The sequence below is a fragment of the Castor canadensis genome, chromosome 17, assembly GCF_047511655.1.
Source record: "Castor canadensis chromosome 17, mCasCan1.hap1v2, whole genome shotgun sequence".
NCBI lineage: Eukaryota > Metazoa > Chordata > Mammalia > Rodentia > Castoridae > Castor > Castor canadensis.
This window is the reverse complement of record NC_133402.1, coordinates 21,362,769-21,376,312: the sequence shown is the minus strand read 5'-3', so window position 1 is coordinate 21,376,312 and position 13,544 is coordinate 21,362,769. Positions and strand designations below refer to the sequence as shown.

Sequence of the window (13,544 nt, the reverse complement as noted above, 5' to 3'; positions counted from 1 at the left end):
AAGCAGGAGGAACGAGGGTTTGAGGTCCTCTGGGCTACACAGTGAGACCCTGTGTCCAAATAAGTAAAAAATGGGTGCTTGATGTGTGTGACAAAGGAAAGCAATGCCAAACTGACCTTCCAGGAGGAAAGAGTTGCCCATCCTCCAAAACGTGTAACTGTTATTTTGAAAAGAGAGCCTGAGGTTAAGAGATGCTAATAATACCAACCCATAGCATCTGATAATCCATTAGCTAATGGAAGGAAAAAAAATGTTTAAAGCAGGAAGTCCTTTCTTCATGAATACATTAATTTCTTCTGAAACTTGTTTCAGGTACACTGCTGGAAAAGTCGTATTTTTATTTTTTTGGCTTTTTGACACAGGTTCTGTGTAGTCCAAGCTGGCCTCAAACTTGTGATCTTGCTGCCTTTGCTTCCAAAGTGCTGGAACTACAAGTGTGCATAATTATGCCTAGGCTGTGTATATGTATAGTTTTTTTGTTGTTGTTTTAAATACAGGGTCTCACTATGTAGGCCAGGCTAGCCTCAAATTCTTTTTTCCTCTTTTTTTGGTGGTACTGGGGTTTGAATTCAAGGATTCACACTTGCTAGGCAGGCCCTCTACTTGAGCCACTCCTCCAGCCCACCAAAGTCTTATTTTTAATATTAATGAATATCAATGATGTATCACACAAATCTTTAAAAATATTAATGTCAATATATAAAGGCACTTTGTAGACACTGAGACAAAAGCTGGTTTTATAGATTTATTTTCAAAGGGCAAAACAAACTATTTAAATACAAGTCCAGCGGAGTGGCTGTCAAATTCCCCACGTCCGGGCACACTCTCCCTTGCAGATGCTCACTGCTATCATCTGAGTCCTCTCTGTGAGGAAAGGGACCAGCAACGACAAAGTGGGATCAGTATTTCTTTCCGGTGTGCAGTCACTGACTCTTAAATGACTTCTCTTCGGTGTAGCTAAGCATTATAAACACTCATACAATTGTTAATTGAAAAACTCTCACCATTTACCATTTCTGGAGCCTAAGTAACAGTAGCTAGTATTTACTGGGAGGGGGGCCCGCCGGTGCACACAGATTATTCAGTTTTACCACCACAAAGCTCCAGGTAGGTCCTGCCATCATTCACACAGTACGTGAGGAAACTCACAGGAATTAAGCAGCCTGTCCAGCATCACCAGGCTGACAGCACAGAAGAGAGTTGAGAATAATCTTGGGTCTCTCCCAAGCCCATCCCCTTATCCAGGAACTGTGCTCCCCTGAGGCAGAGCCAAGCCACCTCAGCTTCCTCTGGGTGAGTGCAGAGGGAGACAGAGGTCTGCTGCAGGTTGTATTTCTCGAAACCCTGCTTTTATGAGGAGGGCTGATAATCAAGGGAGTCCAGTCCAGAAATAACTGTTCTCAGCTGCTTGAGGATAAAGATCACCCTCTTCAAGTACTGGACAAACAGAAGTGTCCTGCATTTCACTTTTTCATTTTTGCTTTGAGACAGAGTCTCACTATGCAGCCCAGCCTGGCCACGAACTCACAGCCCTCCTGCCTAGCCTCTCAACTGCTGGGATTGCAGCTGTGCACCACCATGCCCAGCTCCGCCATCATTTTACATATTTTATCTCTGTCAAGTATTTCCATCTTTCATTTCTCCTTAAGTCTTGCTTTAGTGAAGAAAACACATTAATTTATGGGAGAACATCATGTCTATCAGATTATTTACCTGATATTTTATTCATATACATCCTTCTTGTCTGCAATGTAATCTACAATTTCTTGTGGACACATTAACTTTTCTGCATCTATATCAGGAATTTCAAACCCTAAAATGAAAAAAATAGCAACAACATGTAAGTATAGAAGAAGGAAGCTCTCTGGAACTGAAAGCTCTTTGCCCTTCAGTAACACCCACAAAGGTCAACACTGCCAGCAACCCGAATTCCATTTAGTTTGTGAGCATGGCAGGTTTCAGACTCTTAGGTGTATCATGTGGACATAATTTTTTAGAATTAGCATAATAGAAAACTCCTTTTAAAGTAGATACAGCTCAACAGCTTTTAGTATATTTATGACTGTGCAACCATCACTACGATCTAATCTCCTCAAAATTAATGTAATTAATCAATCTAATTCCCCTGAAAAGAAACCAAGGCCCCTCAGTAGTCCCTGCCCACCATCCCCCCCTTAATTTCTTGAGCTATTTGCTCAGGCTGGTTTTGAACCAGGATCCTTCTGATCTCTGCCCCCCAGGTAGCTAGGATTGTAAGCGTGAGTAGCAGAACAGAATTTTAACTACGCCTTGCTCTGTAAGATGGCAGGCAGGGGAAGTTCCTTTGCGTTCCATTCAAGCAACTCACCCAGAAATGAGCCCTGAGCTTCATAAAACCGTCTTGAATAAAGGCAACTTGGACTGTGCATTCAAGACACTGTAGGAGACCAAGGCCAGAAGGCTGTGTTGTGTGTGTGTTATGTGTCAGCATACCATGGGGGAGAGGGGGCGGCCCAAGGTGTCATCCCTTCTGTACACGAACTTTCCCTCTTTCTTCTTGAAACCCTATTTTAGGACTATTAAGTTACATGCTCTCCTGGGCCCTTTCTGGCTAGCCAACTTAGTCCCATCCTGGGATCTCTGTTGGGCTACACTGTCCCTAATATTTACTTCACCTAAGCATGGGAAAGTGTGTGGGGAGGTGCCCTACTGTTTCTATTAATATTTTGCTCAAATCCAGTCCCCCAGCAATTCTTTCAGCTAAATGAAGAATTACAATATGCAGATCCAAGGCTAAGCTTGTGCATGTTACCAAATTCATCTTCCATGGCCATGATAATCTCCACTTGGTCCAAACTGTCTAAGCCCAGGTCTTTCATAAAATGGGAATTTACCGAGAGCTGCAAGAGAGGAACACCAACACAAGTCTTAGCCTATGCTTCCCAAGATCATTATACAGATTTAAAATAAAAAAAAAAAGAGGCCTTAACAAACTTGACACAGTTAATCAATGTTAGCACGTACATGGTACACTTTATGTTACTTTTGTTTTCTTTTTTGGCAGCACTGAGGTTTGAACTCAGGGCCTTCCACTTGCTAAACAGGTGCGCTACCACTTAAGCCACACCCTAGCCCAGGAAGAGTTCTTTTAAAAACAAACAAACAAACAAAAATCCATGCCAAAAACAAACTGTTGTAGACTGGTGGAGTGGGTTCAAGTTGTAGAGTGCCTGCCTAATAAGGCCCTGAGTTCAACCCCCTGTACCACCAAAAATAAGAAAACTCAAACTGTTCCAACGTACACAACAGATTCTATTATTAAAGGACTAGGTTTTTTTTTCCTTAAATGATAAGAAAAAGTTCAAGAAGAGTTGTTTATAATATACCACTTGTACTTTTGTTTTTTTTTTAAAGGGGGGGGGGGTGTGTGTGTGTTGATGCTGGGAACTGAACCCAGGGCTGCTTGCATGCTAAGTGACTATGCATTCTACCACCGAGTCCCCCCTTCCTCAGCCCACTGTGTTTTTAAAAAGAGACATAAATACATATGCAGGCAGTCTCCCTGAAAGATAGGAGAAGCTGGTAACACTGGCTTCTCCCAGCAGGGGTACAAGGTGGCTAGAAGTCCAGGAGACTTTTTACTCAGTATTCTTTGGGGCCTTTGATTTTCATACCATGTAATCAGATACATCAGTTACCTTTTCTGGGTCAATCTTGTCGTAGAGTTTCAAAACGTACAGAACTCGGTCCTTGATTCCCTCTAATGTCAAAGGGGGCAGGTCACTGTACTGACGACACAACTGTGTAACACTCCCTGGAACCTAGAGGGAAGGCAGGAAGGAAACATCACCAAACCAGAAATGCGTGCCTCTGAGTCAACGTGTGAGTCCACTGATGCCCTTTACAAGGCTCTGCAGAACCCACATCACTGGATTCTAACCAGATCACTGGGCCACAGGGCTCCCAATCTGGGAAGTTTCAGAAACTGAGTGTGCAGAGGCATCAACGTAGGCCCCCTCACCAGGAGTCCCAGAATGACCTGGGCTACACAGTGAGGCCCTGTCTCCACAAACAAAAACAAAATAAGTCTCCTTTCCATTCAAAGCCAGGCCTGGCCCCTCTGACCCTGTCCCTAGGCTTGAACGTCATCCTGTTGAGTGAGGTTTACTGCCACTATAATCGTACCAGGTCTGCAGAAAAGTCTCCTCTATGGCCTCCACAAGACTCTCCCACCTGTAACAGGCTGATGGCAATCAGAGTAACCCGCCTGGACACAACCCTCATGGGATACTGAAAGGCAGTTCAAACTGAGGCCTGTATACTGGGAAGGTCTAATTTGGCTTCTGAGGTAATTACACTGATCCAAGCCAGTCGTCATACTCCAATCTATTTCCCTACCAGGTAGCCTGGCTCTACTGCCACTTTCCAAACCACGAGCCTTTCTGAGTTCTGCCATGACAGAGAAATTAGCATGTCAAGTGTTTCTGGCATTAGCCTGCTTGCTTGGCACTAGGGTCTTGCCTATAATTCATTCACCATTGTGGGACGTGCTCCAGCTCACAGGGCCGGGGCTAATGCCAAGGAAGGGACAATACAGAGCAAGGTAAACCAAACGTGTGTCTGGCAGTTTTACATGCTATGGAATTCCCTAATCTACACTGTCTTATCTTCTGATGTTGGTTTTAAGTCTGAGATTGAGAGGATCACAGTTCCAGGCCATGCTGAGCAAAAAGTGAGACCTCATATCTATAGGAAAAAGTTGAGTGTGGTGGTGCATTCATGTCATCCCAGCTATGGAAGGAAGTGTAAATTAGGAGGATCGAGGTCCAGGCAGCCCCGGACAAAAAGAAAGATGCTATCTCAAAAATAACCAGAGAAAAAATGGCTACAGGTATGGCTCAAGTAGTAAAGTGCCTGCCTATCAAGCATGAATCCTTGAATTCAAACCCCAGTACTGCCAAAAACAAGCAAATAAACAAACAAAAAAAAACCTGAACCAGTATATACTTCTGTGTTAAAGAACATTTACTTTGTATAAAAAGTAGGTATTGAAATCAGGTTTTATAGTTGAGCCAGGGCATGGTGGTGCACACCTGCAGTCCCAGCACTTGTGAGGTAAAGGCAGTAGGATCTAGAGTTGAAGGCCTATCTGGGCTACATAACAAGATTCTGTTTTAAAAACCCTCCCCCCCAAAAAAGATTTGTTGAAGAGTTTCAGGGATATTCTAAAATATTTCTATGCACTTTCAAGAGTGGCAGGCACTTTTCCATCTAAATCCATGGCCTCCTTTCCTTTCCTTTGCTATTACATACAGCATGGATTTAGGAGACCTCTGATAGGGACACCTCACCAGGCCTACTTATCAACCCCTGGAAGAGATCTCCAAGTCTCAGATGAAGCAGAAAGGATTTCTGAAGTTCAGGGGTAGTGACAGAAAAGTTTAAGTTGAGGTAGAAGGATCCGACAGAGGCCCTGTGTGCATTTTGAGAGACGGAATGAAGATGTGACTAAAAATAACAGAGGACTGGTGTGAGGCAGAATTTATGCTAGGAGGTGAAGAGAAGGAGAAGGCGGCCAAGTGCACCAGGCACAGTGGTAAAGAAAGGAAAGAGCTGATGCAGAACATCCTGCACAGCTACCCACATGACCTGCTAGGTGTCAGCACCATCCCAAATGGCACTGGCAAGTACTTCTGAGGGCCAGAGGCTTCTCTGTGTGGAGACCACAGGCCAAGCTGAGTAGCTAGGTGCAGTGCAGTCAGCAAGAGGCCAGGCTCCGGAACTAGACTGCTGCCTGCTGCCACTGGCACACTGGTACTGGCTCTTACTGCCATCTAGCCTTGGACAAGCTATCTTTTGTATGCCTCAGTTTCTTTGGCTGTAAAGCAAGGATAAACCATAGTACCATGCTCAGAGGAGCGTTGTGAGGCATCAAGGAGACGAAGTACAGACCTTGAACACTGCCTGGCACACACAGACACAGTAATTTAGGGATATCTAGTAGGAATGTGATGACAACTGGCCAGTTTAACACCTCACCTATAGTATCCCCTCCTCCCCCTAATACTTCATTTTGTTCCTTCCTCTGGTCTCCTTTTTTAAAGCAGTGCTGGGATGAAACCCATGGACTTGTGCAAGTGCTCCACCAGCTATATCCCCAGCCCTTTTTGAAATTTTCCTTTGAGATGGTCTCACTAAGTTGCCTGGGCTGGTCCTGACCTCTCTATCCTCTAGCTTCAGCCACCTGAGTGCCAGGATTATAGCTGTGCACCACCACATCTGCCACTCATTCTCTTTAAGGACTAGGGATTGAACCTAGGGCCTTGCACATGTGCTGTATCACTGAGACATACCCTAGTGTCTCCCCTTCCTAATTTTGAGACAAGGTCTAAGTTGCCCAGGTCAGCCTCGTACTCATGATCCTCTAGCTTCAGCCTCCAGAGTAACTGGTATGCTAGGCATGTGCCCCCCACATCCTGTCTCTTCACTGATTTCTTACCAATAAATAAGGCTGTGTTACTTACTTCCCTAAGCTCCTTACACACATCACCACCCTACGCTATCAGAGTGACCATGTGAGATGTGTGGCACTGTCACCCCCTTTTACAGATGGAAAAACTGAGGCAGAGAATTTATGACCTCTTGGAGTGTCATTCCTTCTGCCAGATCTCAACCATTAAAATAAGAAATTATAAAAAATGAGCAAGCTCCTTCCCAAGAGTCAACAAGGGTTGTGGTCCGTATTATCTGTTCTTCTTCAAGACCTAAACTTAACAATTGTATGTGACACAAATTGCCCCACCAGACATCAGAGACAGCAGTGTTGGGAGGCAGCAACCCTCCTCTGGACCACTGGAATCCCCTGGGGACCTCTGCCTATGCAAAATACAGAGGCAGTAGGAACAGCTTTGAAGACCATCTCTACAACCATTGCACAGCTCTGCCCATGCATCCCAGTCCAGGCATCTCAGACCCCATACTTATTTCTAAAACTCTTGCTTGCCTCTCTACCACCGGGGCTCTCACCAGGAACCCCAGAGCCAACCTGTGTGCTTCCCATTTGCTCACAATTGTGTTTGATAAGTCACCTAGGCTGGCTCCTGGGGAGGAACGGTCTCATTTATTCCTTCAATAAGAGAACAACAGTTAGTATAAGGCCTGGTACATAACTGTCTCTCTCAAAATCATTTTGTAACTAAATAGAATGGTTCCTCTGCTGTAGAGGTAAACCAGGCAGAGGTGGGGGAACATCTTAAAGCATCATGCTATTCAAGCAGGGGCCAAGTGGGATCTTCCAGGAGCCCACTGAAAACTTTCAGGCCCCTTCCCAGACCTACTGAATCAGACTCTGTATTTGAATCCTGGTGATCTGCATGAGCAACCAAGCTGGAGAATTAATGCTATAAGAACAGTGTCAGTTACTTTACATTTTAGTCTTTACATTTTTTGTTTTGTTGTTTTGGCAGAACTGGGGCTTGAACTCATGGCCTCATGCTTGCTAGGCAAGCTGTCTACCACTTGAGCCGTTCAACAGCCTGCTCACTCTGCAGGCAGATGAGTGACTGGGTTTTGTGTTGGGTATTTTCAAGATAGGGTCTCCCAAACTATCCTCCTGATCTCTGCCTCCAGAGTATCTAGGATTACAGTGTGAGCCACTGGCAACCAATAAGCCTAATGTTGAAATCACAAGCCCTATCAATTAGTCCATAACAACATCAGTGAATCTTGACACTAGTCCCACAAAAGAATCACATGATTTTAGGCTCTAATAGATTTGGCTGGGCATCCTTATTTTTTATTCTAACAGCCAGTCACGCTCAAATCCACTATTACAGGAAGCCAGTGAATATGAAAAGGGGTTCCTCAGCTTGACCTTGGGAGTCTCACCTACCTTAAGGCAATAGTTCTTAATCTTAGATGCACTTCAGAGTCACAAGGTGAACTTAAAAACAAAACGCCATGCCAGGCCTCATCCCAGAGGGGTAAACCAGAAGGGGAGCGGGAGGAGGGGTAAGTCATTCAGATGATTTGAATGTGCAGCCAGAGTTGAAAATTGCTGCCTTACACAGGTTTCATCTGATAAGCTACATACTGCTTGTTTCCTAGCCTTCCTTCCTGTGCCACAAAGGAAAGCCAAGTCGGAGATCCACGGTGAGAACTAGTGTGGAGAAGGCTGCAGCGAGTGGCTTGCTCTGCGCGTCCTGTCATTAGTCTTCGCCATGAGAGTGACCGGGCATTTAGCGTAACCGCTGCAACTCCGAGCGTGCCAAGTGCCGCACAGTTGCTCCTCCCGCTCCACCTCTCACGCAAGCCTCGCTGCCAGGCCACGGGGAGAAACTGGAATCCAGCTCTGTGCTCTTCTCTAACATCAGGTCACCCGCCAAACGGCAGGGGTCAACCGAGCGGCAGCGCTGGGGGGCCTGCCACACGCCGGGGTCCCCCGCCCGCAGCTGGCGCGGCCCGTCCCCCCACCCCGAACCGCGCGATCCCTGACCCCTGCCGAGCCCCGCAAAGTCACCGTTAAGTCACCTGTGCGAACGGCGAGGCCGGCTGTGTCGCCCCGGCCCTCCTCCGAGTGCCCACGGGACACAAGGCAGTGCTGAGCGGCCGGGCTAGGGCCAGCGTGGGGACCCGCGGCAGCGGCGCGAAGGCCGCGGGCAAGCGGCGGACACAGGCGGAAAGGACACGAGCCGCCATGGCTACGCCGACCCAAGATGCACTGCGCAGCGTCCTCCCGCCCAGGTTTCCTCTCCCGCTGCGCGCAGGCAATCGCACAGAGCGCCGCAATCGGGCACCGCTGGCGGTGGCGACCCCTGGCGGCTCCTGGCGGCACTGCGCCCCGAGGGCCGCGCGGTCCAGCCATCCAGGTTCGGAACTGAAGGGCTACTTTGGTGCCAACCTCACAGGAGCCCTTAATCCACTCCTAAATGCTGTCATTTAGGAAGTTGTTTTCATTTCTTCTAGGAAAGTTCTGAAATACATTTGATTAAAAATTTCGATGCTCCGGCTCTTCCTTAGGTAATAAAATTTAATAGGTTGAAAATTCAGTGCACAGAATGTGAAAAAGTAATGATTTATATACGTAACTAAGACTAGTATCCGCCCCCCTGAAGTCCCAGCTTCTCAGGAGGCGGAGGTAGGAAGATCGTGTGAGCGCAGGAATTTGAGACCAAACTGGGCAACATAGTAAGACCCTATATAGGAGCAATAAATTAAACTTAAATACATGTAAAATGATCCGGATGTGGTTGTACACATCTGTAATCCCAGCACTCAGGAGGCTGAGGCAATAGGATCGTTAAGTTAGAGGCTTGCCTAGGTTATATGTAGTGAGATCCTGTCTCAGAATGAGCAGATGAACGAATGTGTGAATGAATAAATAAATGTGTAAAATAAAGACTAATGTGGAAAAAAAAAGGGGAGGGGGGCTGGAGGCGTGGCTTGAGACAGGTAGATAACCTGTTTAGCAAGCATAAAGCACCAAAAAAAATCCGGTTAAAAACAGCACACATTTTAAAATCTTGCAATGCATAGGTGGTACAGTGCTTGCAGCACTTGAGAAAAAGTAAAACTTCACAACGAATAAACAATATAGCTAACACAAACAGGCAAGCAGGGGGTTAGGTATACTAGTTTGCACACATAACCTTAGGGAGTCTAAGGATATTGAGTGTGTGTGTGCAGCAGTGTTGGGGACTGAACCCAGGGCCTCCTGCTTGCTAGGCAAGAGCTCTTCTGTCACCGAGCCACACCCCCAGCAGGACATTGGCTCAAATTGCAACAAACAGAACAGAGATTCCAAACTCCCACCCCTCCCTAGATGAATAATCCAATGACTTCAGTTTTACTTGCTTTTATTTTTAGTAAATTCAAGTAAAATAAGGCTTTTGATTAAACTAGAATGAATAGGAGGAGGTAAAGAAAGTAATATACAGCTGGGTACCGGTGGCTCATGCCTGTAATTCTAGCTACTTAGGAGGCAGAGATCAGGAGGATCAAAGCCAGCCCCCCAGCAGATAGTTTGTGACACCATATCTTGGAAATACCCAACACAAAACAAGGCTGGCAAAGTGCCTCAGGGTGTAGGCCCTGAGTTCAAACGCTAGTACCGCAGAAAAAAAAGTAATACAGGCTGAATTTGACCAAAGAGGTTTGTATACATGTATATAAATATCACAATGAAACCCGTTTGTGCAGGTAATTTATGCTAATGGATTTTTTAAAAAAATGAATAAAGTAGAATGCATGTAGTGATCTGCCGTTGTACAATTATTTCTATTTATGCATCCACTAAAAAAAATCAGTATCGGTTGTTAGCTAGCTGTTGAGGCCACCACAATGAGCAAGCCAGAGAGGCAATCTGTCCTGATGATGACACATTGTACACATGGATTGAATAGTCACACTGGACCCACAAATTGTCGTGTGTCCATTCAAAATTAAAAAATAATTTTAAGGCCTCGTGGAGTGGCGCAAGTGGTCAGAACACTTACTTCTAGCAAGCAAGAAGCCCTGAGTTCAAACCCCAGTACCACCAAAAAAACACAAGAAAAAATTTAAAAAATATTTGCACTTACACAAAAATGACCATGTAATACCAAACAAAACACCAAAACCCCAGGAAGTAGTGACAGTGCAGTGAAGAATGAGGCAGGGAGGGCCAGTGAAGGATGACAGAAGTGTGTTCTTTTAGTAAGTGTGGCCTCTGAAGGCCACCCGTTGGGGGGTGATGCCTGAGTGCTCACTGAGTCCAGGGAGGGGAAGCAGAACTCTAGAATCACTCTGCTGCTGGGGAGGCTAAACAGGGTCTCCCTACAGGGCCAGTGGTCCCTCCCACCCCTGCCCTGCTTGTTGAACAATTGGAAGAGCAGCTGTGTCAACTCTGTGGGACAACCATGAGTAAATAACCAAACTCCATTGTGAGGCTTAGTGTCACAGGGCTCACACCTGTAATCCTAACTATTTCAGAGATTGAGATTAGGAGAATCAAGATTCGAGGCCAACCTGGGCAAATACTTTGAGAGACCTCCTCCTTCTTTCCCATCTCCAAAACAACCATAGCAAAATGTGTAAGGCCCCAACTCAAATTAGCCTAACTGACTCCATTTTGTAAAGGACTCCATGTTGTCTGGCAGGAAGACTGTTCTACTTTGTTTTGCAGAAACTTTTTCTGGACTCAAGGGGAGCCCCACTTGCATCCTGTTGACAACATAGTCTGATCACATGGTGTGATAGAAAGGATTGTACAGGCTAACATACAACCACCTTGCAGAACACCCAAAAACTGGCTACCCCAGGGCTTCCTGGAACAGCTAGCTAAACAAAAAACCAAGATGTCAGGAATATATTCCCTCTACATCTTAGATGCTTATAAACCCCAACCTAACTTTATTCTGGGCCAATATCTCTTAGAATCCGGCCCCCTTCCTTGCTTGGAAAGTGATTAAAACTTTCCTTCTGTTTCAGTCCTCTACCATTGGAGCCACTCAGCCAGCTGGTTTGTTTCTGTTTTTTGAGACAGGATCTCACTCAGTACCTTTGCTCATCTAGGCCTCCAAGTTGAGATCTCCTGCTTCTGCTTCCCAAGAGGCAGGGATTACAGGAGTGTGCACCTTGCCTGGCTGTACTCTTAACCTTTAAACACACAAGTTTTCCAAGTTTTTGTAATTGAGTCACTTCAAAGGCTTTGTGTGTGTGTGTTTCTTTTTCATCGTGAATCTCTCTCCAGTTCTATTTCATTCCCACAGCCTCCGCCTCAGGTCAAGCCATCACAGGGGTCTCCTGCCTCCACTCTTGGCCTCCACAGATTGATTGCTCACTCTTTAGCTAGGTAGTCCTCACTGCTCAGCCCCTCTAGGGCTCTCTTCACCTGCAGAATCAAGCCCAGGTTTGTTAGCATGCCTCCCACGCCCCAGGCCACCTTTGCTGCTTCCTCCCTTCGTTCTCAGTAGCACTTGAGTGTCTGCAGTGCACACCTTGCTGTCCTTTCTGCCTTTGCTTCTGCTTCACCTATATCCTGCTAAACTGCCACTGCCCTTGAAGCTCTTCCTGGTTATGCTAACTGTTCAGTCCGTGAGTTTCTGTAACAGTGCCCAAGCAAACCCAGAACACTTAAAGCAGTACTTACTTCTCTGAGTACCCACGACACTTGGTACTCCTCCAGCGCAGGGGCCTCACAACAATCTTTTTCATATCTATTATGGGGCTGGGGGAGTGGCTCAATTGGTAGAGAGCCTGTCTATCAAGCATGAAGCCCTGAGTTCAAATCCCAGTACAGCCAAAAAATGAAAACAAAACCAACCAACCAAAACAACCCCTCCCAAACCCAAACCTATGGTGACAAGTATGTGCTGTTCTGTAGTTACTGAGCTGGAATTACTGCCTAGTTCAATTCAGTTTTCTTAACTATTTTTTTTTTGTGGTACTGGGGCTTGAACCCAGGACCTTCACCTTGAGCCACTCCACTAGCCCTATTTTTGGGAAGGGTTTTTCGAGATAGGGTCGCTTGAACTATTTGCCCAGGCTGGCTTTGAACTGCGATCCTCCTGATCTCTGCCTCCTGAGTAGCTATGATTACAGACATGAGCCACTGATGCCCAGCCAGTTTTCTTAACTCTTAAACCAGGATAATTTTGTTTCTCAGGGTTTTTAGTATATTAAGTCTCATGAAGAACACCTGTTAACTGTGCTGTGACAGCAAAGACAGTACCCTGCATTTGAGGCTAGAGATAATAGGTACAGGATTAGCACAGGAAAGTTTTCTTTTAAAAGGATCCAAGGGTAAGAATGAAGTGAGCAAAAACCACCATAGTAGATGTAAGTGTCTTTAAAATATATACTCTAAGGTTGGGCACAGTGGCTCATGTCTGTAATCCTAGCTACTTAGGAGGTGGAGACAGAGGATCCGTTTGAGGTAAGCCCAGATAAAAGTTCTCGAGACCCTGTGTCAATCAATAAAATCTGTCTGTAGTTGCATGTAACTGTCATCCTGGCTTCATGGGACACACTAACAGGATGGTGGTCCAGGCCAGCCCAGCAGAAACTCGAGACCTTATTTGGAAAACTAAATCAAAAGGGCTGGGAGCATGGCTCGAGTGGTAGAGCACCTGCCTAGCAAGTGCAAGGCCCTGAGTTCAATCCCCAGTACTGCCAAAAAAAAAAAAAAAAAATTCTAAGGCAGCCGGACATGGTGGCACACACCTGTACTGTGATCTTAACTACTCAGGAAGTAGAGACAGGAGGTTCATGGTTCGAGGCCAGCCCAGGCAAAAAAAAAATCAGCAAGATCCTATCTTAAAAACAAGCCAAAACCTGGCACTGGTTCGCATCTGTAATCCTAGCTACTCAGGAGGCAGAGAACAGGAGGGCCACACTTTGAAGCCAGCCGGAGACAAATAGTTTGAGAGATCCTATCTCGAAAAAACCCAATACAAACCAGGACTGATGGGGTGGCTCAAGTGGCAGAGCACTGGCCTAGTAAGCATGAGGCCCTGAGTTCAAGCCCCAATTCGCAGCACTGCAAAAAAAAAAAAAAGTTGGGGAAGGGACATGGTTATCTTACTGTA

The 13,544-nt window shown here is 45.9% G+C and overlaps 2 protein-coding genes across 3 annotated transcripts in view; one reads left to right on the top strand and one right to left on the bottom strand.

Moving 5' to 3' along the window:
- Ubfd1 (ubiquitin family domain containing 1) overlaps nucleotides 1–8,513 on the top strand; it is a 30,694-nt gene extending 22,181 nt beyond the window's left edge. Inside the window, exon 7 of the mRNA XM_074059698.1 lies at nucleotides 8,086–8,513. Within this exon, the coding sequence (XP_073915799.1) occupies nucleotides 8,086–8,190 (105 nt within the window). The 3' untranslated portion in view covers nucleotides 8,191–8,513. The remainder of the gene's footprint in view (nucleotides 1–8,085) is intronic.
- Nucleotides 733–8,676, bottom strand: Ndufab1 (NADH:ubiquinone oxidoreductase subunit AB1). Of its 2 annotated transcripts, none has more exons than XM_074059699.1 (5): nucleotides 8,509–8,676; nucleotides 3,678–3,800; nucleotides 2,756–2,879; nucleotides 1,714–1,813; nucleotides 733–864 (listed from the first exon to the last, which is right to left on the bottom strand). In XM_074059699.1, exons 1-4 carry the CDS (start codon nucleotides 8,674–8,676, stop codon nucleotides 1,722–1,724), a joined length of 507 nt encoding a protein of 168 aa, XP_073915800.1. In that variant the 3' UTR covers nucleotides 733–864; nucleotides 1,714–1,721. The 2 variants fall into 2 exon arrangements, with proteins under 2 accessions (XP_073915800.1, XP_020040029.1); XM_020184440.2 differs by having other exon boundaries at nucleotides 2,792–2,879.
- Between the last annotated feature and the right edge of the window lie 4,868 nt (nucleotides 8,677–13,544).

Coding starts and splice junctions, on each gene's coding strand:
- Ndufab1 (XM_074059699.1), bottom strand. CDS start 8,676: ATGGCGGCTCGTGTCCTTTCCGCCTGTGTCCGCCGCTTGCCCGCGGCC. Junction 2,880..3,677: donor ACAAGATTGACCCAGAAAAG/GTAACTGATGTA, acceptor CCTCTCTTGCAG/CTCTCGGTAAATTCCCATTT. Junction 1,814..2,755: donor TAGCCTTGGATCTGCATATT/GTAATTCTTCAT, acceptor TTTTCATTTTAG/GGTTTGAAATTCCTGATATA.